Source organism: Rattus norvegicus, chromosome 4 (assembly GCF_036323735.1).
Source record: "Rattus norvegicus strain BN/NHsdMcwi chromosome 4, GRCr8, whole genome shotgun sequence".
NCBI classification, from domain to species: Eukaryota; Metazoa; Chordata; class Mammalia; order Rodentia; family Muridae; genus Rattus; species Rattus norvegicus.
Window position 1 is genome coordinate 67701571 of NC_086022.1, and position 27814 is coordinate 67729384.

Below are 27814 nucleotides of genomic sequence, written 5' to 3' on the forward strand. Positions count from 1 at the left end.
GGTTGGGGATTTAGCTCAGTGGTAGAGCACTTGCCTAGCGAGCGCAAGGCCCTGGGTTCGGTCCCCAGCTCCGAAAAAAAGAAAAAAGAAAAAAAAAAAAAGAAAAAAGAGCACTGACTGCTCTTCCAGAGGTCCTGAGTTCAAATCCCAGCAACCACATGGTGGCTCACCACCTGTAATGGGATCTGATGCCCTCTTCGGGTGTGTCTGAAGACAGCTACAGTATACTTACATACATAAAGTAAATAAATAAAATCTTTTTTAAAAAAAAGAAAATGATGACAATAATAATAATAATAATAATAATAATAATAATAATAATGTTAAAAATGCCTCAAGTAATAAAACAAACCCATGAACAGACTATGTGACCATATCCTAGGATGCAGGAAGATGGCTGGAAAGTTTTTGAAGAAAACTGTTAGGCCTTATGGAAATACCTTCTCAAAATGAGACAAAGCCAATATAAGAAAATAAGATAAAAAAATTAAAAATCTTTCATATTATAAGCCATGAAAGCAAATGACATGGTTAGCTCTGCCAGGTTAGAGGCATCATCTGTGTTTTAGAGATGGCAAAAATTAACTCAGGTCATCTATCAGAATTACAGGGCAGTGTGGCAGAGGAGAGCCAACCTGAGTCCCACCTCTTATCTGCTTGTCCTAGGCATCCCTCTGCCTCCAGGAGCCAGACTAGAGAGCACTGGCCCCCTCCCTTCTGGATGACCCGTGGAGGGTGACCCAGATGTGAACTCACCAGAATGGGCTCCACCAGCCGTCCCTCTGGCATGACTGAGCGGTTCATCTTGGCAATGCTCTCTAGGGTGTCCAGTGCAGCCTGCGTGTTCCCAGTGGAGACGTTGAAGCGAGCAGATTCAGGGATGAACTGGACACAGATAACAAAGAGCATCAGAGCTATAGGTTCTGTAGACTGTTAAAGGTGCTGTTGGCTACTCTGTGCCTTCCTCAGTCCTGGCAGACCCCACCCCATGAGAGGGCTGGCAGGCTTCAAGGCACACAGCGTATCAAGCATCTCCTGATGAAATTATGCTGACTCAGAAATGAACTTATGCTGACTCAGAAATGTGCCTCTAGGGAGAGAGATCTACAGAACAAGAAACACTGGGCTAAAACCAAAGGACTAACTTTAGATATTTGACTGCACTATAGATTTTTATTTAATTTTTTATAGATATGCCAATTATATAATGGCAGGTATTAGATTCTGGGCTTGAGAGCAACTCATAGACAACAAATTCCAGGCTGCCCTTGAACCTAGGGCCTTAAGAACACCCAATGATGAGATGCAGTAGGCTGGCAGAGCAGCGAAGTCTTAGTCTACAACCACAGAGACAATGATCTTCCCACAGGAAGCAACAGGCCTGATAGCCACTGGCCCCAAAGCACCTGAGGGGTCTAGATGTGAATCTCGGTGGTGGTGGGTACACACTGGGGATTAAACCAAGCCTTCTGCAAGTGAGGTGAGCATTATACCCAAGCCACGCCCCCAAGCTCTCAGGGCCAGGGTGGGCGAGGATGGGCGAGGGGTGATTCTGAGCAACAGATCTGAAGAGAATGATCCTCTGAGCCTGTACAAGAGAGATGGGAGCTTGGCCCTGAAACCAGCCATGGCAAAGATGTGTGAAGGTCATGATTTTGCTTAATGTAGAGGAAGAAAGGCTTAGGAGGATATCAATTAAAAAAAAAAAAAGCTTTAAAAGATGCCAGGTGAAAACAGAACCTTAAAAATCTGTGACCTAGTCACCCATAAAGCTAGGAGTGTCCCAGTGGAGACCTGAATTTGAAATAAATGACCACCCAGGGGCCTTCTCTTCCTCAATTCTCTTTCTGCTCCCTCCCCTCTCTTCCCCTCTCCTCTGCTCCCCTCCCTCACCTTCCCCTCCCCTCCCTCTCCTCCCCTCCCTCTCCTCCCCTCCTTTTTCCTTCCTTTCCTTTCTTATGTATCCCAGAATGGCTTCAAATCACTATGTAATTGAGGATGACCTTGAATTTCTGGGCTACCTGTCTCGGCTCCTGAGTACTAGCATTGCAGCAGGCATGTGTTACCGTGCCCAATTTACGCTTCATTAAAGAACAAACCCAGGGCAGCTTCAAGTAGGCTAGACAAGCATTCAAGCAACTGAGATACATACATCCCCGAAACTGAAAGTTACTACAGCCCCAAGGGATCAGACACACTCGCAGGCGCATACCCACATACAAACACACACAGTCATATACATGCTTAAAAATGAAAGTAAGTCCATTTTTAAAAGAGGCTAACATGAAATATACATTTGTGGAGAAAAGAGGTCCGTGAACCAGCAGAGAGGGAACACAGAGGCAGTTTCAAAAGCATCACCTTGAAGGCCATGATGAGGATGATGCCAGGGATGGAGGCAATGCGGATGAGCCAGCGCCACCCAATGGTGGGGATGACCACGGAGGCCATGCTGATGATGAGCAGGGAGCCAGCAAGCCAGAAAACCTGGGGAGAAAGACCGGAAACATGACTATTCCGTCTGTCCTGCCTCTCTGACATTTCTCCTTCTGAGGAGCCTTGGAGTCGATGCTTTTGTGTAGTTTGTGAGCGAGGTGGGAGCTCTGAAGGGTGACAATCGGGTCCTACTTCCAGGGTGGCTCCTCTGATCTGAGAAGTTGATAAGTCACTCTACTCCATGGCTCCGTTTGTTTTCTATAAACATGGCTCTACTTTAGCTACAGAAAATCCGTCAGCAATGTGATTAAAGTTTAAAACAAACAAAACATCTACTATTCTGGCGGTTCCTAACACTGGTTTGTGCTCTGGCACAGATAATGCCATCCCGGCACCATAAGGAAGCACAAGGAGGGTGGAAAGAGGGCTCTGCCTCCAGCCCTCTACCTTCGTTTTCTCTTTTGGAAGGATGTGACATCATTTTCGCTTTCGGAAGGATGTGATGAGGTTTCTTTACTCTGTTTGCCTCCAACACTCCTTTAGACACAGCCAACAAGGAAGTATTTTGTTCCTTCCTTTTTCCAAAAACAGGCCATGGAATATGCAATGTTTTATACTTTTTTTTTTTTTTTTGGTTCTTTTTTCCGAGCTGGGGACCGAACCCAGGGCCTTGCGCTTCCTAGGTAAGCACTCTACCGCTGAGCTAAATCCCCAGCCCCTATACTTTTTTTTCATGGTACAAGTTCGATATCAAATACTGTGGGCCCTGCTGGTCAAGAATTATTAATAGAACCATTCCCATTTATGATGAAAAATAATGTTCACCCCATCTCAGAGAGACAGAAAAAGTTAGCATTTTAGAAGACTCTTTGGAGATCCAATTGATGAATGGCTTTTAAAAATATTTATTTTTATGTGTATTTATTGTTACCTGCATATATGTTTGTGTACCACATCTGGTGATTGAGGAGGCCAGTAGGTGTCAGATTCCCTAGAACTGGAGTCACAGGTCAGAAGCTGCCACGTGGGTGCTGGGAATCAAATTCATATGTTCTAGAAGAACATCAGTGCTTTTAACCACTGAGCCATCTCTCCAGCCCCAAGAGAGGATTATCTTATCAACAATAATTTCACCAAAAATAGATTACTTCAGAAAGTGTTAGGGCTAAAAAGAAAATAGAATAATGTATGGAGAATGACTTGGGTGACACGGGACAGCTTTTCTGAAATAGATACGGCCGCTGTGTATGAGTGAAAGATAGTTGATGTAGCATTGGGATGGATCTCAGTAGTAACAGGGAAGACTTCTTTAAAGCATTTGCCACACATTTTTGAAGGTAAAGGTGACAAGGTTTGTTGATTAGCACTTGAACAAGGGGTCCAAGAATTGGGGATGAGCCAGCAGAGTTCGGAAATGGAGCAGGGAGAGGGTCCGCTGTGGCTCCTACACTAAGCTCAGATGGCAGAAGGTGAGGCTTGCTTTGACCTGGAATAGAAACATGAACATCACAGGTCTCAGGGGCAAGTTCTAAGAAGGCTGCATGTGGTGGTTTGAAGAAAATGCTACCATAGGCCCACAGGGAGTGGCACTATTAGGAGGTGTGGCCTTGCTGAAGTAGGTGTGGCCTTGTAGGAGGAGGTATGGCCTTGTTGGAGGAGGTGTGGCCTTGTTGGAGGAGGTGTGGCCTTGTTGGAGGAGGTGTGGCCTTGTTGGAGGAGGTGTGGCACTAGAAGATGGGTTTTGAAGTCTCAGATGCTCAAGCACGTCTTCCTTGCTGCTACCTGCTGATTTAGATGTAGATGTCTCAGCTCCTTCTCCAGCACCGTGTCTGCCTGCAAGCTGCCATGCTTCCCATCATAACAATAATGGGCCGAACCTCTGAAACAGCAAGCCAGCCCCCATTAAATGTTTTCCTTTATAAACGGTGCCTTGGTCATGGTCTCTCTTCACAGCAAGAAAACTCTAACTAAGACAGAAGTTGGTACCAGGGACTGGAGTTTTGTTGTGATTGGTTGGACCACGCTTTTGTTTGGAGGCATGTGGACTTTGGGACTTTGGATTGGGAAAAGCCATGGAATGTTTTCAGTGGGGATTAATGGGTGATCCTAGTGGGAACATGGACAACAATGGTACTGAAGGTGACAAACTGTGGGAGCCTAACTCAAGAGGCTTCAGAGGAGAAGAGTGTTAGTATGTGGCCTAGAGACCATTCTTGTGATGTTTTGGTGAAGAATGTGGCTGCTTTCTGCCCTTGTCTGGAAAATATGTCTGTAGCTAAATTAGAGTTTTTGGATTGTGTTGACTAAGGAAATCTCAAAACAGCCAAATATCCATTTTGTTTTGTGGTTATCAGTAATGAAAAGAAACAAGCCAAGCAAGGAAAAATACAAAATGCAAAGTTTGAGGAGAAAATAGGCACCAGGAAGTGGAATGGAGCTAAATCCTGTGTGCAAGGAGATAAATAGATTTAAAAAAAAGTCTGATATTAAATGAAATAAAGGGAGTGGTAGCCTCAGGGCAAGATCCCACCCATCTAAGCTTCCAACTTGTTAAAAGGAATTAAAGAACAGCTTAGGTCCTGGTGTGGTGGTGCACATCTTTAATCCTAGCACTCAGAAGGCAGAGGCTGGCAGATGTCTAAGTTTGAGGACAACCTGGTCTACAGAGTTCCAGGACAGCCAAGTTTAGGCAACATAGGAAACCATCAAAAACAAAGAGCTGGTGAGGCCCCAGTTAAACATTTTCCCTTACAAGAGTTGCTGTGATCATGGTGTTCTTGGTTTTTAATAAATATTTTTGGAGACAGTAAGGCGAAAACACAGGTAGAGCTGTCCATTCCCTTTCTTCAGGATTCACATCCATGAATTCTACATCCATGGTTTCAGCCAACTGCGTATAGAAGATATTCAAAACAAGTCTGTGCTGGACAATTGTATACCCACAAAACATTGATTAGACAACTCAAATGTAAATGATTGAAGGTATATAATATCTGATCTGGGGAGGTATATGAAATATGGCACCATGGACCTTGAGACCTCCACAGATTTTTGTATCCTCTGGGATCCAAGAACCAATCTACATGGATTCAAAAGGATGTCTATATATAAGCAACCACTGGAGTGGACTATATGACCCAAGGAGACCTAGACAAGAGGGGGGCATTGAGGAAGACTGCCACAGTACTGGACAGATGGATCAGTTAGTATTGAAGGATAAAGTGCAGACACTTTGAATAAAGATGCATTTCTGGTCATGAAACACTGAAGACAAAACGTGGTGAGAAATTGGACTCACCTTTGAGTGTTTCTGGTTCTTGATGGTTGCTATTACCTAAATTCTGTATTAAAAAATGCAAATCCTCCTGCTTTATTTATTGTCAAATACTTTAAACCTTAATGGAGAGGGTCTTCTTTGCCCTGGACATTCACTGGAGTCAAGACATTAGGATCTGAGGGCATCAAAACCCATCCAGGGGAGCAAGATCAATAGTGCCTGATGACCTCAGTCAGCCTGATGACCTTTAGTCAGCAGCCAGCCGGGGTCTGTGGAGGACCCTGGAGGAACAGCAGCTGCCAAGACACAATCATGGTGCCTTCCTCCAAGTGGGAGCAATATGGATCTGGACACACCAGCACCCTTGGAAGAAAAAATGCAAAAAGGGTAGGAGCTACCGCCTTCTCTGAAGTCTCAGGGGGTGACAAAGGCCATCTTAGATGTGCTTGAGCGTCACTGCAGGGTGGCACAAGTCCCCACCTCAGAGAATCTTCAGCTTGGACCTCTGGCATTAGACATGCTTCGTGCCCATTAGTTGGTGTCAAAACAATAGGCAATGCCCAAGGTCACTCAAGAGTACGAGGGCTTGATTGGAAGGAAGGCAACCCACGGCTGTTCTCTCAGAACCAGGAGGCTCCTCAGAGTTCCCACTCTACCTTACCTGAGACAAGGGCAGCATGTAGCCTCGGTATTTTGTGGGCAAAAATTCAGTCTTTATGATTAACCTGCACAGGGAATGGAGAAACACAGTCATTGTGTTTTTAGAAAACCAAGCAACTTTGCTTTAAACGATCAAGAGTCTTCACCTCAGTAAAGACATCATAAGCATGAATGGCAGGGGGACGACTTTAGAGACAGCTCAGCAGTTAAGAGCGCTTGTGGCTCCTACATGGGACTTGGGTGGGTTCTCAGAATCCACATGGTGCTCATGACCATCCCTAATGGCAGTTCCAAGGAATCTGACACCCTTTTGTAACCTCTGAGGACACCAGGCACTCACAGGAAACATACATACATACATACATACATACATACATACATACATACATACATACATACGCACACATATACATACATACAGATTTATGCATATACATACAAATGTACACACATACATACATACATACATACAAACTTGCTGCAAAGCACTCACACACATAAATCTGAAACTTAACGAAACAGGAGCTCATCGGATATGAAGCTGTAATTGTTACAGTGACCTCCCACTTCCAGTGAGAAGTGAGCTTGTGACTGCTCCTTGCCTGTCATTTTGGCACCACAGTCATTTTAAACAGTGACATTAGCCCTATCTCTATGCCCAAGAGAAGCTTTGGAAAACAGCTTTGTCACATCAAAATCACCTTTTGATGTAAAACATACCTAAGAGGGCTGGAGAGATGGCTCAGCGGTTAAGAGCACTGACTGCTCTTCCAGAGGTCCTGAGTTCAATTCCCAGCAACCACATGGTGGTTCACAACCATCTGTAATGAGATCTGATGCCCTCTTCTGGTGTGTCTGAAGACAGCTACAGTGTACTTATATATATAATAAATAAATAAATCTTTAAAAAAAAACATACCTAAGAAATCAAAATGTACCCAAGGGAAGGCAAAGAAGGTTCACTGATGACAGTCTCAGCGCATTCCTAACGAAGAGTGGGATGATTCGTAAATAGAATAAACAGAGTGGAGGTCCAGCGGGTTTCACACTGTTTTCTGTCAGCATTATTAGCCAGGGCTGGGCTATCTTCATTCCTTCTTTCTCCCCTTTCTTTCTCCCTTTTCTTTCTCCTTTCTCTCCTTTTTTTCTTCCTTCCCTTCTTCCTTTGAAAGTATTGACCGGACTGCTTCTTGCAGGTTTTTAAGCTCTTTCCGCAGCTACTCCTACCCAGCTCTCAGCTCACACACTTAACTAACGCCCCAAGGGAAAACACTTGTTTTAGACGAATTAAGGCAATACCAGGTGCTTAGACATCTCCTGAGGTGATTGAAGGAGAGAGTGCCTCAAGGCAGGCAGGAGGGAATAGCCTGAGGGGTTCTGTGGATTTCTAGATGGCCCCACAACTGGAATATTAACACAGCAACTCTCTCCCAAACACTGAGACCCTATACAGTGTTTACCTGGCAGCAGGAGACAGGTTGGCCGGGAACAGACAGCCACGTTGAGCCTATTTCAGGATTTTTCCTCTGCTTTGCAAATTCTTTCTGGTATGGGTTTTGTTTTTGTTTTTTATTTTGCTTTGTTTTTTTTAATCCAAATATTTTTATTTTATTCTTAGTTGTGTGTGTGTGTGTGTGTGTGTGTGTGTGTGTGTGTGTTCGGTCTGCCTGTATATGAATCTGTGCCCCCCCTCCATGAATGTGTATGTGTGTCTGTCTGTCTCTTTGTCTCTGTGTCTGTCTGTGACTATGTGCACATCTGTCTCCATCTCTGTGTGCATGTGTGTGTGTGTTTTGTCTGCCTGTATATAAATCTGTGCCCCCATACTCAATGTGTGAATATGTACATGTATGTGTATGTCTCTCTGTACGTCTCTCTGTAACTGTGTGCACATGCACACACGCGCGTGTGCGCACACACACACACACACACACACACACCCCGAATTTAGGGTGTCGACATTTCTCTCCTGAAGTCAAGACTGTGGAGTAAGTCTTACCCTTGTGCATGGCCAGACACTCCGCAGCCTACCATTGTCCGCAGAAAGACAAACCAGATGTAGGAGGGAGAGAAAGAGGTCAGTAAGGAGAAGTAGGCTCCCCACAGGAATGAGAGCAGCAATATCTGAAACAAGGAAAGAACACTTGTTACTGGACCTGCCTAGGGAATGATGGGGTCTCGGACACCTCCAGAGGTGGGCACTTCCTCTGTGGGACATCAGAGTCACAGCACCTGCTGGTCTCTCAGTCTCCACTGACACACTCCAGAAAACTCCTTGTCTAAAAGCCCCTTTACTGTGTCTAATATGTCTACCCTCAGAGGTAACATGAAACAAAGCTCTGCCCTCCCTTCTCACAGCGCTGTTAGGAGCAAAAGGAGACCCTGTATTGGGAAGAGTATAGGAAGCAAACTTGTTTTTCCTTATTTATAAGGACAACAGAGGTTCCCAGGATGATTTTACAAAACTGGTTGGCTGCTGAGAACTGTAACTTTAGAAAGATGACTACTGCAGATCCAGAGCCAAATTATCTTAGGATATCCTTAGCTCTCTCAATAGACAGTTTTCACCCACCTCTGATCAGATCCAACATCCTAGCGATGTTGATAAAACCTTTGGATCACATGAACTTAACTAGCCCTCACTGTCTCCAAGCATAGAAAGTCATCAGATAGCATCTGGTCCTATAGCAGAGTCATCAGATTGAAAGATCCCCATTTGATATTAGTGCAGCCATTTCTTAAGAATGAGAATCTTTTAAGCTGGCCCTTGCTTAGCCCCTAGATGTTATACAATAGACCAGAAAGTACAGAAAGCACATTCCCACCCACTCTCTAGGAAGCTGCCGGACCATAAGAACAGAGGGTATAGAACATATTTACTGCAGGGCAATTACAAGACAGGAAACATCTCTGGTGGCTAACTGACCACTATAGAAGTGAGATGTCCTTGGTACTGAATGCAGCTGTGCTGACATAGCTATAGCCTTGTCCTAGGAACTCAGGAGAGAAACACCTGCCAAGACAGGTATCTTGGTCCTTGTCCTGGGAACCCCAGGATGAGAAAACATATATCAAGTCAGACGTCCTTGGTACTGAAATAGCTACATTGATGTGGTTACAGCCTTATCCCAGGAATTCCAGGACGAGAAACATCTGCATAGTTATCCTTGGCAAATAAAATAGCTGAGCAAATGAAACTTTGTAATCTTAAATGACTATTTAAGCTGTACATTTCTGTTGTTCGAGGCTCTTCATATCCCTCCTGCGTGAGGACCGTGTTGAGACCCAATGCATTGGTATCCCAAAGTAAACCTCTTGTTTTTACATCAAGACTGAGTCCCGTGTGTTCGTGGGGTGGTGAGTGTCCTCAGGACTGGAGTGAGAGTCTCCTCTGTCTGAGGGTCTTTCAAGATAACATCAGGGCCCTATACAGAATTTCCCCTGTGTTGCTTAAGTTACCAATCCAATGTCCCTAGCAGGTGTATTTGTTATTAACTAGCAAGACCGAGTTGGAATGTTGTCTTAGTTAGGGTTACTATTGCTGTGATGAAACACCATGACCAAAGAAAATTGGGGAAGGATTTGTTTTACTCTTCTACATCACTGTTCATCATCCAAGAAAGTCAGATCAAGAGCCCAAACAGAAACCTGGAGGCAGGAGCTGATTCAGATGCCATGGAGGGAGGCTGCTTACTGGTTTGTTCCCCATGGCTTGCTCAGTCTGCTGTCTTATAGAATCCAGACCCACCAACCTGTCAATAGTACCACCCACAAAGGGCCGGGCCCTCTCTCATTGACCACTCATTAAGAAAATGCCCTACAAGTTTACCTTCAGCTGGATCTCATGGAGGCATTTTCTCAGTTGAGGCTCCCTCCTCTCTGATGACTCCGATAACTCTCAAGTTGACATAAAACTAGCCAGTCCAAATGTGATATTTAGGGTAACCTGAATCTGTGTTCCGGCTGGCTACAGTCACTTCTGTTTGGCTCCTGAATAAGCTATCTTTTATCCCCTTTGAGGGGAGAAGTATTGACATGGGACAAGTCCATGGAAGAGAAGCAATAGGGAGAGTGCCCCAAAGCGGGTGTCAGGTGTGTGCAATCCTACATGGCCTGACCTACCTTCCAGCGGCCATATCTGTCAGCCAAGAGACCAAAGAGGATGCTGGATACCATGTAGCCAAAAAACACCATCTGAAATCAGGGTGAAAAAAAAAAAAACAACAACCAGTGTTGTAAGCAGAATACACCAGTAAGCAGTGTGTTTGCTATATTAAGCACGTAGCCATCCCAAGTAAGATTAGGTTGCAGATGGGTTTCCCAAAGCATTTCAGGGCTCAGGGAGCACAGGCAGGCTCCTGAGGTTTGTGGCTATTCATCTTTTATAAACATCCTGTACTGACATGGCCCAGGTAGAAATGGGTCCACAGAGCATTTCCTTCTCCCAGACACGGGCTTCGGCTGTGCCTGGACCAACACTGTGACTTCCCATTGTCATTTAAGATCTGGTCATGCCTGTTATGCCATATTCCAACACAAGCCACTGTCACCAAAGCAGCCTTTCCTTGTACTTCTCGAGGGCTGGGGCTGGGGCTCCATTAGTAGGATGCTTGCTTAGACACATAAAACCCTGGCTCTATCCTCAGCTCCACATAAAATCAGGCATGAGGGTTCATGTCTGCAATCCCAGCACTCTGCAGGTGGAAGCAAGAGAGTCAGAAATTTAAGGTTATCCTTGAGTACATAGTGCAGTGGAGGCCAGCTTGGGCTACACGGATGCAGATTCATAGACTTGGCCTGGTCCAACTGCCTTGAAAGGCACTCCTGGCTGTGAGGCACTGTGAGCCAGCCTCCCAGTTCCTAAGAAACAGAAGCACTCCCTCAGGCAGTGAAGCTTTCGGGGGGCCATCTGTGTATCTCTGCGATCCCTCGAAGTCACCAAAGCACACAGAAGCTTGGCTGAGCAATTACTCTTTTAAAAAAAAGATTTATTTATTATATATGAGTACACTGTAGTTGTCTTCTGACACACCAGAAGAGGGCATCAGATCTCATTACAGATGGTTATGAGTCACCATGTGGTTGCTGGGATTTGAACTCAGGACCTCTGGAAGAAGTCAGTGCTCTTAACCGCTGAGCCATCTCTCCTAAGCAACTACTCTTAATTAGTCATTAATCTTATGTACCCTGTATAACTTGTAAACACCATTGTATCCTGGCAACTACAACTATATTCTGTCTCTGATAAGCCTATAAAGAGTCTGATTGCTTGCAGTAAACTTGTCTCAGCCTCAGTCTTGTTGAGAGCCTTCCAAACCAGGCCTGGTTTTAGGAGACTTAGTTCAGTAAGCACTGGTGCTTACACATAGAGACCCTGTCTCAATAAACAAATACATAAAACCCCTGAAACTGTAAACCCTAAGGCGGAGCCACCCTGCTTTCCTCTCTTGTCTAACACTTCACTCAGCCCTGGCTCTGTGTACTTAGCACCTACTTCTTTGCCTTCCAGACAATTGCCTCTCCCCTTCGGAAGCCTCCTGGCTGATGCCTCCAGGAAAAGAGACGCACAATGCCAGCTTTGCTTCCACACCTCTCTCTCTCTCTCTCTCTCTCTCTCTCTCTCTCTCTCTCTCTCTCTCCCCTGCCCGCTCTGTTTCTCTTCCTCCCTTCCCTTCATAAGAAAGGCTCACAAGAACTATTTGAGTGACATCATCATCATGCAAGCACACTTGCCCCCCCCCCACACTTCTGTGCTGTGGATCAAATCCAGGGCTTTAGGTTCCCATAAATTCTCTTATATAAATCATTTGCTAATTATTTTATAATTATCTGCTAAATTGAAAATTAGCAAAAATTTGTATGTATGTAGTGGGTTTTGTTGCTATAGCATTTTTATATACATTTTAAAAATGTGTGCGTGTATGTGTATGTATGAGAGTGTGCGTGAGTGTGTGAGAGAGTGTGTGAAAGTATATATGAGTGTGTGTGTATATGAGTGTGAGTGTGTGAGAGTGTGTGTGTATGAGTGTGCTGTGTGTTGTATGCGAGTGTGTGTGTGAGTGTGCTCTGTGTTGTGTGTGAGAGTGTGTGTGTGTATGAGTGTGTATATGAGTATGCTGTGTGTTGTGTGTGTATGAGTGTCTGTATATATGAGTGTGAGTGTGTGAGTGTGTGTAAAAGTGTGCTGTGTGTGTGAGTGTATATGAGTGTGTGTGTATAGGAGTGTGTGTGTGTAAGAGTGTGTGTGTATGAGTGTGCTGTGTGTTGTATGTGAGTGTGTGTGAGTATGCTCTGTGTTGTGAGTGTGTGTATGAATGTGTTGTGAGTGTGTGAAAGTGTGTATGAGTGTGTGAGTGTGTGTGTATATGAGTGTGAATGTGTGAGAGTGTGTGTGTGAGTGTGTATATGAGTACTCTGTGTGTTGTGAGTGTGTGTATGAGTGTGTTGTGAGTGTGTGAATGTGTTGTACATGTGCATGAGGATGTCCAAGGAGCCCAGAAGAGAATGCTGGATAACTGGGTTAGAGCTACAGGTGGTTTGAGCCGTGCAGCATGGCTGCTGGGACGCAAACCTGTGTCTTCTGCAAGTGCAGCAGGGTTCTTATGGCTGAGTCATCTCTCTAACCCCAAGCTTTTTTTATGAATCCCTCCTTCCCTTCTCCTTTCCTTCCTCTCCTGCTTCCTGCTGGTCCCCCCAGCCCCCACCCGCTGTCATGTCACGTGTATTCTGTCACCTTCCCCAATCTTCCCAATACACCTGTTCCCCACCATGGTCCTCAGCTTCACCACACATATCTGCCCTAAACACACATTTAAAAATTAGAAGCTAAGAGCCACATGAGAAACAGCATGTGGTGTTTGTTTCCAGTTCCATACATTTCCATATAATATCGTAACTCTTTTTTCCTTATGGCTGGTTAAAGCTCTATTTTGTACACGCACCACATTTTCTTATGCGTTCATTTGCTGGTGGATCTCTAGGATGACCCCATCTCTAGCCAGTGTGCACAAGGCAGCAGTCATAGATGTGCGAGTGTCTCTGCAGTTGGACCGGGAGTATTTTAAGACTACACCCTGGAGCAGTATGGCTGGCTCATATAATAGCTCTAGTTTTAGGTTTTTTTGAGAAGCCTGCATATTGATTTCTATGGGGGCTATGTCAGTATCAATAGTGGATACGGGCTCCCCCTCCCCCACACCCTTGCCAACATCTGTGATCACTCATTTTGATGGCAGCCACCGTGACTGGGATGAGATAAAATCTGGAAGTCGTTTTAATTTTCATTCCTCTAATGGCTAAGGATGTTGAATATTTTAAATGTCTATTGGCTGTTTAATTTCTTCTTTTGAGACCTGTTTATACCATATACACTGCATCACTGATTTAATGGAAAATTTGGGTTCTTGGTGGGTTTTTCCCCCCAGCTCTTTACATGTTTTGGGTATTAGCCTCCTGTCTGAGCTGGCAGAGATTTCTCTCCCTTTCTGTAGCCTGCCTCTGCACTCTGCTGACTGCTTCCGTGGTTGGCTTTTTAATTTCAGGTAATCCCTCTTGTCAACTGGGGTCATTTCCTGTATTATTGGAGTCTTTCAGAAAGTCCTCGCCTATCTTATGTCTTGAAGGATCCTTTCTCTTTCCCACAAGCAGTTTCAATGTTTCGGATTTTATATTAAGGTCTCTGATCCATTTTGAATTGATTTTTGTGCAAGGTGAGATGTAGTTCTAATTTCATCCTTTGTGTGTGTACTCCGTTTTCCCAGCACCCTTTGCAGACGGGCTATATGTGTTCCCATGGGTGTTTTTAACTTTCTCAAAAGCTGCGCGGCCATTGCGGTGCGGGTTTACGTCTGGGTCAACTGCTGTTTGTCTTCATGTGGATTCTGGCCAGCACTGCTCTGTGTTTGTCATTATGGCTCTTGATGTCATTTGAAGTCAGGGGCCTGCATTCATCTCTTTGCTTAGGGTTGCTTTGACCATGAGAAGTCTTTTGTGTTTACAAATTAATCTTAGGATTGTTTCTTTCTAGTTCTTCAAAGAGTATCACTGGAGTTTTAATGGGGACTGGGACACATCTGCAGACAGCCCTCACCAATACAGCCACCTCCAGAGGGTTAACCCTACCAATCCACGAACATGGAGTCGTACCACTTTCTGGTACAGTCTTTGTTTTTTTTTAATTATTCAGTGTCTTAGTTTTTACTCCATAGTTCCTTTAGTTACAAAGGCCATGATTTTTGCCCTGGGCTCTACTTTCCGGACAGAAACTTGACTCACAACCTGTGTTAACCCTGAAGCCTGCATTTCTATAAGATTGCATAGCAACAGGACACTCCACAGATCCCTTGCACTCTTCCCTATGGAGCTCTGATCTCTTATTTAATATAAAATATGACTCGGACAACGATAGTGGCACATCTGTAATCCCAGCACCCGGAGACTGAATGAGGGGTATACAAATGGCCATACCCTGAGCAGCACAGTAAGATCCTGTATCAATCACAAAACAAAGGACAATCTTCTGACTTAAGCACTACACGCTCTTCTGCTCTTTTCAGAAAAGGACAGATGTCCTGCTGTGACTGAACACGCATCTGGGCCCCAAGCCTTCCATCCTCCAAGACAGAAAGAAGCAGGGTTTGAACTTATCACACATTAAGAGTTTACAGAGCAGTTCTCAGGGAGAGGGTGGGGATCCAGCACAGATCTAAATTCAGAGGAAACTGAGTGGACAGGTCTGTCTTCACTGTCCTACCAAGTAAGGGTCACTCCTCTGTCCATATTCTTGCAAGCTCAAAAGGTACGGTGGTTTGAATAGGTATGGTCCCCCCATAGACTCATGTATTTAAATGCTTGGCCCATAGGGAGTGACACTGCTGGGAGGTGTGCCCTTATTGGAGTAGGTGTGGCCTTGTTGGAAGTGTGTCACTGTAAAGGCAAGCTCTGAGGTCTTATATATGCTCAGATACACTCAGTATGATGCACAGTCTCCTTCCGCTGACTTCAGATGTAGATGCAGAACTCTCAGCTCCTCCAACACACTCCTGCACACTGCCATGCCTCCCACCATGAGGATAATGGACTAAGTCTCTGAAACTGTAAGCTAGCCCCAGCTAAATGTTTTTCTTGATAAGAGTTCCTGCGGTCATCGTGTTTCTTTACACCAATGAGACCCTAACTAAGGTACAAGAGTATAAGCCAGGGGGTTGGGGATTTAGCTCAGTGGTAGAGCGCTTGCCTAGGAAGCACAAGGCCCTGGGTTCAGTCCCCAGCTCCGAAAAAGAAAAAAAAAAAAAAGAATATAAGCCAGGGAATGGTGGGTGGATGAGAAGAGGGCAATGAGAAAGCGTCTAGAATTTTCCATAACCACTTTCAGACATTAGACCTAACCCTGTCTTACAGAATCTTGCCCTCGAAGCTTCTGCCACCTGCCCGTTACAAGTCACCACCTTCCTGGCTCCCAGACAGTCCTCTCAGTCTCGCCACATCCTGGAGTGTTATTCTAGGTTATGTGTTGTGTCCAGAACACACAGTCTCATCTCCAGGCACTGTTGTTCACCACCACGTACTGCCTCCCTGGTATCTGGCCCATCAGCCATAGTTCCTCAGAATCCTCGGGATACCCGGTCATTGCCTTCTTTAAGCCCTTCAGTGACTGCTCACATCCACAGCATGGCCTCACATTTTCAATATGTCCTCTTTGCATACTAGCCAAACCGTGTGTCAGACAGCAAGCGTACTTTAATATCCATGTCGTAAGAAACATAACGACTATGAAGTACGAACCCTTTGTGTAAAGTTGCTTCTCGTTACACAGACTGGGAATCTGAAAACTGTGACACGTACTGTGTCAAATGTCCTTTTCAGGGAGGCCTTAATGCTTTGGTGGATGTTGAGTGGAGATCAGCTGCAGGGCTGGATGCTAGGGAGGAGGGGCTGGAGCTGTGATCCACAGCAGTGCATGGAGGTGAGACAGTTCTAGAATTACCAAGGCGATAAAATCAGCCAGGAATGCTTGACCACTCGTGGTTACTCACTAGACTGAAAGAGAAGGCAAGAAAGGCATTGGATGCTGACTGCATAGGGCCTGGAAGCCCACAAGGTTTGGAGGGCCAGCACTGTTCATCATGGCTGGGGTCAGGGTTGGCTGTGAGCTGGAAAGAAAGCCGGGAACTCGGGGTGTTCATTCACAGGATACAGGCAGCAGGTACTCACCGTGGTGACAAACGCCACCTGCCAGTTCTCCAGTTGCCATTCACAGCGGATGACAGGAGACACAACTGCTATTAACATGATCTCCATGGCCTCCACAACCTGAAGGAGAAGGAGGAAACAAAACCCCATCTATACACCAGCTCATGTCACCTCCACACAAGCATGCCACCCTCCTAGTCCCAGTGTCCTCATTCCCCTAGGTCAGCAGTTCTCAATCTGGGGGTCCTCAACCTAGGGGTTGAACGACCTGTTAACGGGCTCACCTAAGATCATCAGAAAACAACACAAATATCTACAGTAGCAAATTTACAGTTATGAAACAGCAATGAAAATAATTTGATGGTTGAGGGGGTCACCACAACATGAGGCACTGTATTAAAGGGTCACAGAATTAGAAAGTTGGGAACCACTAGGTGGAGAGGGATAGAGTAGAGCCAGTCACAGTAGCATATACCTGTGATCCCACGAGGCAGGAACATCATGGGTTTGAGACCAGCATTGGCTGGCTTCAAGACCCTGAATCAAAAACCCAAAGTAGTACAAGAAGAACGTAGATACCTACAATTGACCCTTTCATGGATGTAGCATTCATAGTTCACACAATGAGAGTTCCCCCTAAAGACTGAGAGCACATATTCCCTTGTGATCTTGCATTTTCTCAGTTACACTGACTGAGGGGCCAGTCACTTAGCTCATGGCTGAGCCTGGCTAGCCTCAGCATATTATCTGGAGGGTAGGACACACCTTTCCAAACGGTGTGTTTAAATAGCTTCTTACATCAGGAAGCTGGGATCTCAAGAAGATTGGAAAGTTTCTGAAGGCTGAAAACAGTAATACCCAGACACAGGTTAGGAGCTCATAATCGGGACACAGGGTCTCCTGATGGCGTATGTGCTGAGTATTTTGAGGAGAATGGATAACTAGCATTCTAGTGTACTTCGTGTCGCTGTGATGAACACCATGACAAAAAGCAACGAGGGGAAGAAAGGGTTTATTTAATATACAGACTGTAGTCCATCATAGAGAGAAGCCAAGGTGTAGTGGCAAATTAGCTAAACCACTTTGTCCTCCCAACAGGTAACAGGTATGCACCCACCTAAGAGCTATCTGGATTCACTAATGACACACACACACACACACACACACACACACACACACTCCAGTTAATTTTAAATATGCCTTGACAGTTCTAATCCTCCACCCAGCTAGCATATATTTCCCTCCAGTATTCCTGGCTCAATACCTTCTATGTTTTATCTTTGCTGCCCTATTACTTTCTGGGCAGCCCCTCCTATAGGGCCACTTTCCCATTCCACCTACATTTTGGATGAATTTTCTTCTGCAGCTCTAAATCTGATCTGTCTCCCTCTGAGACATGGCAATTTCTCTCTCTCTCCCTCCCTCTCCCCCCCCCTCTCTCTCTCTCTCTCTCCCCCTCTCCTCTCCCCTCCCTTCCTCCCTCCCTCTCTTATTTTTCCCAGTTCCTAGCTCTAGCAAATCTAAAGATCCCACCTCAGTCTAGTACCCAGCCATTGACCATTGGCAAACCAATTGGGGTTAAGGACCTTCAGCATTTGGACACACAGATTCCTGATTTGGGGCATCAGATTAATTCACACCATGGTAGGAGCTCAAAGAAGAAACCTGTAGGCAGGGATGGAAACAGAGACTGTGGGGAAATGTTATTTATAGACTTGTGTAGCTACCTTTCTTAACAGTCTAGGCCCATCTGCCCAAGGTTGGGACCACCCACAGTGAGCTTCCATCCAACCCACCCTTGCATCAATCAGCAATCCAGAGAATGTCCCCCAGACATGCCCACAGGACAACCTAATGGGGTCCACTCTCCAGTTGAGGTTTCCTCTTCCCAAACAAGCAAACCATACCAGAACAAATAATTTTTTGCTCATATCCCATACTCCATTTCAGCATGGATTTATCACCCAGGGAAAGAAAGCAGATGTCAAAAATGAATGAATAGAAACAGGTGAATTAGGTTTAAAAAAAAAAACACAAAACAAAAACCAACCAACCATCGAACCAGAGACTTGATAGCACATGATGAGCTTCTTAAAGACATTTGCAGAAAGAGACATGCCCAAGTGTGTGTGTGACCAATTGGTGGGTCTTCACCAATGCCTTCCATGGCCTCTCACAGTGCCGAGCCTCAGGTACCCTTCATGACCCCTTCATGCCTTCAAAACCAGTACCACCTGGGCGACTCTCACACATTACCAAGTCCAGCCGCAGCACAAGGTATAACCTTGGCTATTTCTGGAACACAACCTCTTTGTGCTCAGAAAACACTTCCCAGATTTCACCTCAATGATGCTGGTCTCTTCTTAGTCACCACTAATTTCTTAGCTCCAGCTGACCATCGTCAACATGCAAAGGCTTTGCTTTAGTAGATCCTGGTATCTTGTTGATCACAGCTGATTCTTCAGCCCCAGCTGACCCAGACCACAGAAATCTTCACAATCAAAACAGCAATGGCCCTGAGAAGAGTCTCTCTGAAATTTCACAAGCCAGGCCTCCATTGCTTGCACTGTTCTCAACATTATCTTCCAAGCTCCTACAGAACATCCCACATAACTCTTAACTTCCCATGGCTCTTCGAGCCCAAAGTTCCAAAGTCCTTCCACAGTCCTCCCCCAAACATGCTCAGGTTGTCACAGGAATGGCCCTCTATGCTGGTACCAACTTCTCTTAGTCAGGGTTTCTATTCCTACACAAAATATCATGACCAAGAAGAAAGTTGGGGAGGAAGGGATTTATTCAGCTTACACTTCCACACTGCTGTTCACCACCAAAGGGAAGTCAGGTCAGGAAGCAGGAGCTGATGTAGAGGTCATGGAGGGATGTTACTTACTGTCTTGCTCCCTCTGGCTTGCTCAGCTTGCTTTCATATAGAACCCAGGACTACCAGCCCAGGGCTGGCACCACCCACATCGGGCTGGACCCTCCCCCCTTGAGCATTAATTGAGAAAATGCCTTACAGCTGGATCTCATGGAAGCATTTCCTCAGGGGAGGTGCCTTTCTCTGTGATAACTCCAGCTTGTGTCAAATTGACACACAAAACCAGTCAGTACAATATATATAATGTATAATACAAATTAATAATTGATTAACATTATATTTTAATAGCAAATAATTAATAGTAATGTTTATTATACTAAATATTATATTAGTATATATTAGTATGATATTAAATATTATACTAGTTTTTAATTTTGTGTGTGTGTGTGTGTGTGTGTGTGTGTGTGTGTGTGTGTGTACGCATGTGTACCACATGTATGCAGGACCCATGGCAGTCAGAAGGTTATATTGGATCCCCTAGAACTGGATGGTTGTGAGCTGCCATGTGAGTGCAGGAATGAAACCTGGGTCTTCTGAAAGAGCAGCAAATACCATCTCTCTAGCCCAACCTTATTTTCTCAGTCTCTTACTCTAAGAGCTAGCCGATTTGGACCGGATGCCAGCAGACACCAGGGATCCTTATCTTCCTCTCCGACTGGGACTGCAGGTGCACTCACCACTGAATGCAGCCTCGGTATGGATGCTGGGAGTCAGATTCAGGCACACTCTTTGTTTTTGAGACAGGGATGGCTTTGAACTCTTGGCCTCAAGTGATCCTCATACCCCAAGTCTAGGTATCTACTGGACTACAGTACCTACCACTGTGCCCAACACTGACATCATAGACAAGGAAGAGGAAGGAGAAATAAAGGGAGAGCATGTTTGTCTGCAGTTTCTCTCGATAACACTGCTGGGACAGTCGGGGGATAGTTTATTATAATAATGTGGAGACCTGGTATGGAAAGGAGGAACCGTGATCCTTAAGCTGCCAGGCTTTCTTGGTGTGTGGCTTGTCTCCCCTAGAGGATTGCAGCTGTGCTCAGAGTTCAGACACTGGGTTGTCTTAGCACGGGACTCAGACAGCATGACCATCTCAGAAAGTGTTTGATTTACCAAACTCGTCTTCTAATCTTCCTGCTTCTTCCTCTCAAGGAATCACACCCATGTGTTACTGCTTTCGGTCAGTGAATATATGGTGAAAGTCTTTAGAGAATTAAATACTTAGGACTGCAATCACCTAAGTCCACCATACCAAGGACAACATAATAAGACCCCATTTCCCAAAAGAAAGAGATTTTAATTGATTTGATCTTTGCACTGGGGATGGAGGGCATCTATCCCAGAGTCTTGTTGGAACTTCACCTGCTAGCCAAGCTCTCTTTCACTGAGCTATATCACCGGCCCTTTCTAAAACTTAAAAAAGCCTAAAGGTGTGTGTGTGTGTGTGTGTGTGTGTGTGTGTGTGTGTGTGTGTATAAGAGTATATATGCCTCTGTGTACATGTAGAGGAAAGTCATATTTCACGTATTCCAACCCAACACTTAGCAGAAAATGAACCTTGACCTCCTGATCCTCTTATAGCTATCTGCCAAATGCTGTGATTACAGATATACCCACCATGCCTTGCATACAACACCTAGAGTTTAGAAGAAACGTATGCCACTGATAGAAGGAAACGACTGAGTCTTGGGGGATCTAGAATCTTCCTGACAGCAGGTGCTCCAGGCGATACCAATGCACACATGCTCAAAAGCATGCGTCTACTCCTTTCTTCCCAAGAGCTCAGGATAAACCTTTAAGATGAGTCTTGAATTGCCAAGACAGACACATGCATTTGATTGTTCCCAGCCATCCCATTGCAAAGGCTGGTGAAATAATTTCCACAGGAGTCCCAGTCCCTGGAATGGACAGCCCAGTGATGGTGGCCAACAGAAACTTGGTGCCAAACAGTGAGGTCAGAATCACAGCTACAAAGGTTCACCAAGAGCACTCACCCCGGTGCTGCCCATGATTAGGAAGAGTGCAATGTGGAAGCGCCCGAAGCCGATGGTCTCCACTGCATCCTCCACTGTGAATGTCTTTGTCTCTGACAAGGAAGGCAGAGGATGAGGACCACTGGGGGGTGGGGGAGAAGGAAACCCTTGAGGACTGTGGCTCACCTTTGCAGGTTTGCACAACGTTATTATTACTTATTACTCGGGTCTTGTGCAGCCTAGACTGACTTCAGACTCCCATGTAGTTGAGGATGACCTTGAACTCCTGGTCCTCGTGCCTCTACTTCTCATGTGGGATTACAGACTTGTGCCACCATACCCACTTTATGTGGTACCAAGAATCAAATTTAGGACTTTGTGCATGTTAGGCAAACACTCTACCAACTGACCTACAGCCTTGGCCCCTAACTCATTATTATAACAATGTTAAGCACTAGTTTGAAAGCGGGGTTTTTGGGGATGGTCTCACCTTTCTGCTGCGGTTCTGGGGCTGCCTGGCTCAGTTTCCGAAGGCTGATGATTGTCACAGGTTCTGTCTGCTTGGCTGCCATCTAGGTCACTCTGATTCCCCACACAGCTTCCCTAATGAAGCCAGTTTGAGTAGCAAAGAAGAAATATCATGTCTGTAGAGGACATATCATATGCCAAGTCCACTCCATGTAAAATTGCCTTGAGCCCTCAAAAGTCCTGGGAGGTAGGTTGGTAGGTGGACTCAGTCAGTAAAGTGCTTACTGTGCACACATTAGGAGCTTTTTGCATACATAGAACCCATGTAAAAAAAAATCTGTTGTGGAGACAAGAATATTCCTGGAACTTTCTCGTCAGCCAAATCTGTAAGTTGTATGCCAGTGAGAGACCCTACCTCAGAAAGAGGTAGAGAGCATTCCTGAGGGACCACACCCTAGGTTGACCAGTAGCTTGCACATACTCATGTACATACATGCACAGGCACCTAAGGTTGACCTACACACACACACACACACACACACACACACACACTCACGGGCTGGAGAACATTATGTGTTGATCCTTGAGAGCTGCTCTTGTCCCCATAAACATTTGTGTGCATGTGGAGGACAACCTCAGGTGACATTCTCAGGAGTGTCACCCATCACCTTGAGACAAGGTCTGTCCTTGGCCTGGAGCTCACTGCTAAGGCTAGACTGGCCAGCCAATGAGCCCCGGGAATCTTCCTGTTTCTGCCTCCCCAACAGTGGGATTACAAGCATATGCTACCACACCTGGCCTTTTATTTTGTGCTGGTGATCTAAACTCAGCCCCCATGCTTACATGGGCTAGCTCTTTCCTGGTTGCCATCTCTCCATCCTCTAGTTGGTAATTTTTTTTATGAAGTAGTGGTGCTTAATTATAAAATGGACTTTGTAGTACATTAAGCCCTCTCTTTCCTCCAACAGCTGTCAGTTGTTGCCAGTAGCTCCTCAGGCAGGGGAGGGTCTCATGAGGAAGAAGAGAAGGGAGGGAAAGGAGAGCGGGATGGAGGGGAAGGAGGGAGGACAGGGCAGAAGCTAAACGAAACTAACCCAGGGAAACAGGAAGGAAAACTCCTAGTACCCCCCATCCAGCTCTTCCCTAAACAGTGAAGTGAGGATGCAATGTATGCCCCACCTTCAGCCAACCGGAAGAGGGGTCATGGGACGATGTGGATAGATTAAGGGTTGACTCTGCCACTCAAAGGTGCAGGAGGAGCCTCGAGTAGCCAAACTCTCAGGAACACTGATAACTTCATTCTATTGCATTTCAATATACTGAATTTTTTTAAAGCCAGAAACAATTGGGCCCCTGTAGATCACTTTTTACTGATGTGTGACACAATTCGCTTTATAGCATCATCAACAAGGGTCTGGGAGAATATTTGTATAAGGATCCCGAATTCAAATTCCTAGAACCCATATAAAAAGCCAGTATGGTTGCGGGCCTCTATAACCAGCACCAGGGAGGGGCGGGTATGAGAGGGTCACTGGGTTTTTCTGGCTACCAGCCTAGCTCCAGGCTCAGTAAGAGAGTCTGACTCTAGGGAGTAAGTGGGCAGTGATTCAGCAAGGCACCTGGTGTCTTCCTCTGACTCCTGGGAATGTGCATAGAGTGCAAACCTATGCATGCATGTGCACGCGCACACACACACACACATACACATACACACACACGCGCACGCACACACATATTACACACACACATATATTTCAATACATGTATATAATATATACAATATTGTACACACACATATAAAATACATAATCATTTAAAAATATACAATACATAAATACTTTTTAAAAAAACCGTTTCCCATTCCATTTTCCTCCAGCCACACAAATAGTCAGCTCCCCTCCCCACTCTGAACGCAGCAGTAAAAACAGATTCCAGCCTATGGCCTGAAAGTTTCTCACCTCTGTTCTCCTTGGAAAGTGTTCCGATTTCAGGTCCCTGTGTGCTGTCTCCCCACAGCCGTCTGGCAGCACTGGAGGCCTCTCTCCTCTGAATGTATCTTTCAGAATGGCCCCTTCCCTACCCTCCTTTCATCTCACTTCTCCAGACTGGATTCAGTAAAGAGCCACCTGGCACTCTGAGGTCACACCCCCTTCTAAACAGCCCTCACCCGATCCCCTGTTAAAGAGAAAATAACAGTGTTCCCAGGGACAGAAAGTGGCTGCCAAGCCTTGGGGGGACTTTGGCTTGTCACTCTCAGGCTGGAGGGGCATTTCTGAAAGAGTAGGGGTGGGTGGTGCCTTCAAGCCATCGATTCAGGGTGCATTCTTTAGACGGATATCCAGAAAACAGCAGCAAACTGAGAACTTAGAACTCCCTGGGGATCATGGCAGTAGGAGAGCCATGGGCTCCTCAAAGGCACTTACAACTGGTCTATTCTGTCAGCGGTCATTGGCTTGAACATTGCCTCCATCACCCAGGTCTTACAACCCCTGTCCTGTACTCTTGAGGGGTAGAAAGCCTTCTATGCACTTGGCAGGGAGAATAACTCCATTTCTTGCCCAGTGATGCACATGATGAGGTGTCACAAGTGGGACACAGATACCAGGTACCATGAAGTGATCGCCAGGACATGTTGAGACCAGACAGGAAGGGACACGACTTCCTCACAACGACTTCCTTTTAGGTTAGAGCATTGCTTCTATCGACCCCAATCGATCTTGACACGGGTCAGAAAACGGGGTCTAAAAGATAAGATTCCCAAGCTGGGAAGACGGCGAGTGGATAAAGTGCTCACCACATAAGCATGAGGACCTAAGTTCAAATCCCCCAGAAGCTATGTAAAAGCCAGGCTCATTGGTGTGAGTCTATAATCCCACTGTTCCTATAGTAAGATGGGAGTCAGAGATAGGGCCATCCCTGAAAGCCTGGTGTACACAGTAGCATAGTAACCTTCATGAGTATCATGGTGTACACGCACCTGCACTCATACACGCTAACACACGCAAATGCACTGCCATCTCAAAGGAAAATTTGAGTATGATCAGCTCCTTAGGTAGAAAGGACTTAGTCAATTGTGAATCATTGCAAATGTCACTTATTTTAGTCCTACGTCTATAGTTGCAATAGAGTTGGGAGTTCTTCACCTGGATTCAGGTGATTCAGAAAGAACAGTGCATGGGAGGAATCTCCTCGGGCACTTGTGGGGATTGTAAGTCCAGGGGTCCTAATACATTGATTCTGGGCACTCAGCCCCAAACTACAAGGCAGTCTCCTTTGCACAGTACCAGACCCCATCACGCCTCTGCACCTCCTGTTCCAGTTACCCCAGCACGGTGGGGGTTGACAATAAGCAATGCGCCAAGACTGATGTCATGTGGTCACGTTTCAATAAACAGTGCCCCAAGAATGATGTCACGTGGTCATGTTCCTTTTCTCAGGACCTAGCGATGCAGAGAGCCAGGGCTGGGCCTCCCTCTCCACAGAGGGCATTAGCTGTGCTTCCTCCTGTGGGGCGATAATGTTTGAGCGCCCCTAAGCTTGTAATGCTAAGCCCCAGACAAGGGGCAAGGGAAGGGAAAACAAACCTGATCCTGTCCCAGGTTTAGGTTATGTAACCCCATTGTTCGGTGTCGGCCTTTAAAGGCCAACGCTAAATGTTAAGGATTAATTTTGAATAACGACATCTTAAAGAAACGGTGAACAAGGCAGATGTTTATTTTCACGACCATAACACTTGAAATACTGCAGGGACTCCAGGCGAGGAGCTCAAGCCTGTCCTCTCAGCATTTGAGAAGTAGAGAGGCAGGAGGAGCCGAGTTCAAGGTCAAGGACATCGTTGGCGGTGTGGTTATTTCCCAGACAGGAAAGCTAGAGAGACCTTGTCTCAAACCAGAATAAAGGAGAATAAAAATAAACTATCACAGGAAGATAACGGTCTAGTGCAGCCCCCACCCCCATTTCCCAGTTATTTTAGTATCTGATCACGAAGACTACACATGAAGTCTAAATGATTCCCCAAAGTGGCCCCTCAGTTAAGTGGCTGAGTCCTGCCGAATACTGCACTTTACACAGCCTCACACTTGAGACAGCTGAGAAGGGCTGCGGCCGCGGACACCTGGCCTGGGCTGGCGTCAGAGAGAACTTCTTCAGCTTTCACCTGCACCCGGAAGCAGGCAGGCCTACTCCTCAGCCGCCCCTTCCAGGACGTGCTTAAAGGAGAAGGGGGAGAACTTGAAGCCGGCCCCCTCGTAGAACTTGTTCTGGAATTCCACCCTGTGGTGACGGGGAAGGGCAAGAAAAGCAGATTGAAATGTCAGCTAGAGGCTGGCAGGCAGGAGCCAGGCACGGAACACCATGGGAACCAGGTGACCTTTGGGCCTCCTCCTTACCACGCCTTCTTCCTCCCACCTCTCTCCCTCAGACTTCACGCCTCCCCCACATCTTGAACTTCCACAGCAAAGATGCCTCCCCTCAGTGCGCTATTTGATTATCACAGGACATGCGGTGTTAACTCTCTATGCGGTTCCACATGGCTTCCCACTCCACCCTGACTCCAGTTGCGTGGCCCGTGCTAGCACAGAATGAACAGAAGCTTGGCTTGTATCTTCTCTCCCTCTCCCTCTCCCCCCCTCCCCCCCCCTTTCTCTTTCTCTTTCTCTCTCTCTCCCTCTCCCTCTCCCTCTCTCTCATATATTCTATCCCATATATTCTATCCGACTGCAGTTTCCCTCCTTCCTCTCCTCCCAGCTCCTCCCCCTATTCCAGCCCCCACATACTCCTACTCCCCTTTCCCGTCAGAAAAGGGCAGGCCTCCCACGGATACAACCAATCTGGCATACCAAGTTGCAAAATGGCTTTTGGTCTGTATTTTTTAAAGTCACTTCATGACCAACATCACCCACGTTCATTTCTGTGTTGTGGGGTACAGAGGTGTTGTGCTTCATGCAGTGGGGGAAATGTCAGCCTGGTGACAGGAGAGGCTTTAATTCTCTCTGCTCAACATATAAACATAAAAATATTTTTTTCTAGGGCTAGAGAGGTGGCTTGGCATTTTTTAAAGCCAAGAAAAGCACTGGCTTCTCTTCCAGAGGAAGATTTGATTCCCAGCACGCACACGGCAGCTCGCAAGGGTATACAGCTCCAGTTCCAGGGTGTTTGATGCCCTCTTCTGGCCTCCATGGGCACTGCATGCATACGGTATTTAGACGTACATACACTGGCAAAACACTCATATGCACAAAATGAAAAAAAATAAAATAAAATAAAAAGTTTCCTAACAATAGCAGCCCGGGTGTGTACTGAGGATGGTCAGGGTGGCTTTCAGACAATGCCACCCTCAACCTGACATCACCAGGAGTGTCTGGGTCCCTCTGTGGATGCTAAGGGCTTCCTGGGCACTCTCCTGTCTCCTCTGGAGAGTTCAGTAGCTTGTTTCTACTGCTGTAACTCGTACCATCAACAACCACATATGCCAAGCACCCCTACTTCATTAATAAGCCTGTTTCCGATCTGCCACCTGACTTATTCTAAAGCCAGCTGTAGTAGCAAGAGAGAAAATAGACACTGTGAGCTAATGAGAGCTACATTACATCTGCATACCTGAGAGTATACGTTACATCGTGCATTCTATATAAATGGATAACTAAGGTTCCCAAAATGGAGTTAAATTGTGAATCCAGCCAGCCAGTCCTTCCCCAGCTCAGTCCCCAGCTCCGTGGGACAAGCATGCTTACCAATGCAGCCGGAGGGCGTGCAGAAAGGCTGAGAGGCCCTCCATAACGAGGAGGATGGCAACTGTGAGGACGGCGAAGACGGCAAAAATGATGAAGACACCAACGAGCCCTCCCCAGCCTCGGAGGCGAAGGCCGATGCTCATCACCATGGTCCACAGTACCTCGGACAGCTCTGGGAGAGTGAGGGGGACATCCTCAG

The 27814-nt window shown here is 46.0% G+C and overlaps 2 protein-coding genes and 1 pseudogene across 5 annotated transcripts in view; all 3 read right to left on the reverse strand.

The window, feature by feature from the left end:
* Svopl (SVOP like) overlaps positions 1–24121 on the reverse strand; it is a 62040-nt gene extending 37919 nt beyond the window's left edge. For both annotated transcript variants that reach the window (XM_063286826.1, XM_008762863.4), the window contains exons 1-9: positions 23842–24121; positions 21906–22018; positions 21437–21528; positions 16586–16684; positions 10496–10567; positions 8373–8497; positions 6375–6438; positions 2362–2487; positions 757–885 (exon numbers count right to left, since the gene is read on the reverse strand). In XM_063286826.1, the coding sequence (XP_063142896.1) occupies positions 757–885; positions 2362–2487; positions 6375–6438; positions 8373–8497; positions 10496–10567; positions 16586–16684; positions 21437–21528; positions 21906–21987 (789 nt within the window). In that variant the 5' untranslated portion in view covers positions 21988–22018; positions 23842–24121. The remainder of the gene's footprint in view (positions 1–756; positions 886–2361; positions 2488–6374; positions 6439–8372; positions 8498–10495; positions 10568–16585; positions 16685–21436; positions 21529–21905; positions 22019–23841) is intronic.
* Hmgb1-ps18 (high-mobility group box 1, pseudogene 18) overlaps positions 1–27814 on the reverse strand; it is a 600236-nt pseudogene that overhangs the window by 242730 nt on the left and 329692 nt on the right.
* Positions 25575–27814, reverse strand: part of Atp6v0a4 (ATPase H+ transporting V0 subunit a4) — an 81948-nt gene continuing 79708 nt past the window's right edge. For all 3 annotated transcript variants that reach the window (NM_001415838.1, XM_063285748.1, XM_063285749.1), the window contains exons 20-21: positions 27616–27787; positions 25575–26155 (exon numbers count right to left, since the gene is read on the reverse strand). In NM_001415838.1, the coding sequence (NP_001402767.1) occupies positions 26062–26155; positions 27616–27787 (266 nt within the window). In that variant the 3' untranslated portion in view covers positions 25575–26061. The remainder of the gene's footprint in view (positions 26156–27615; positions 27788–27814) is intronic.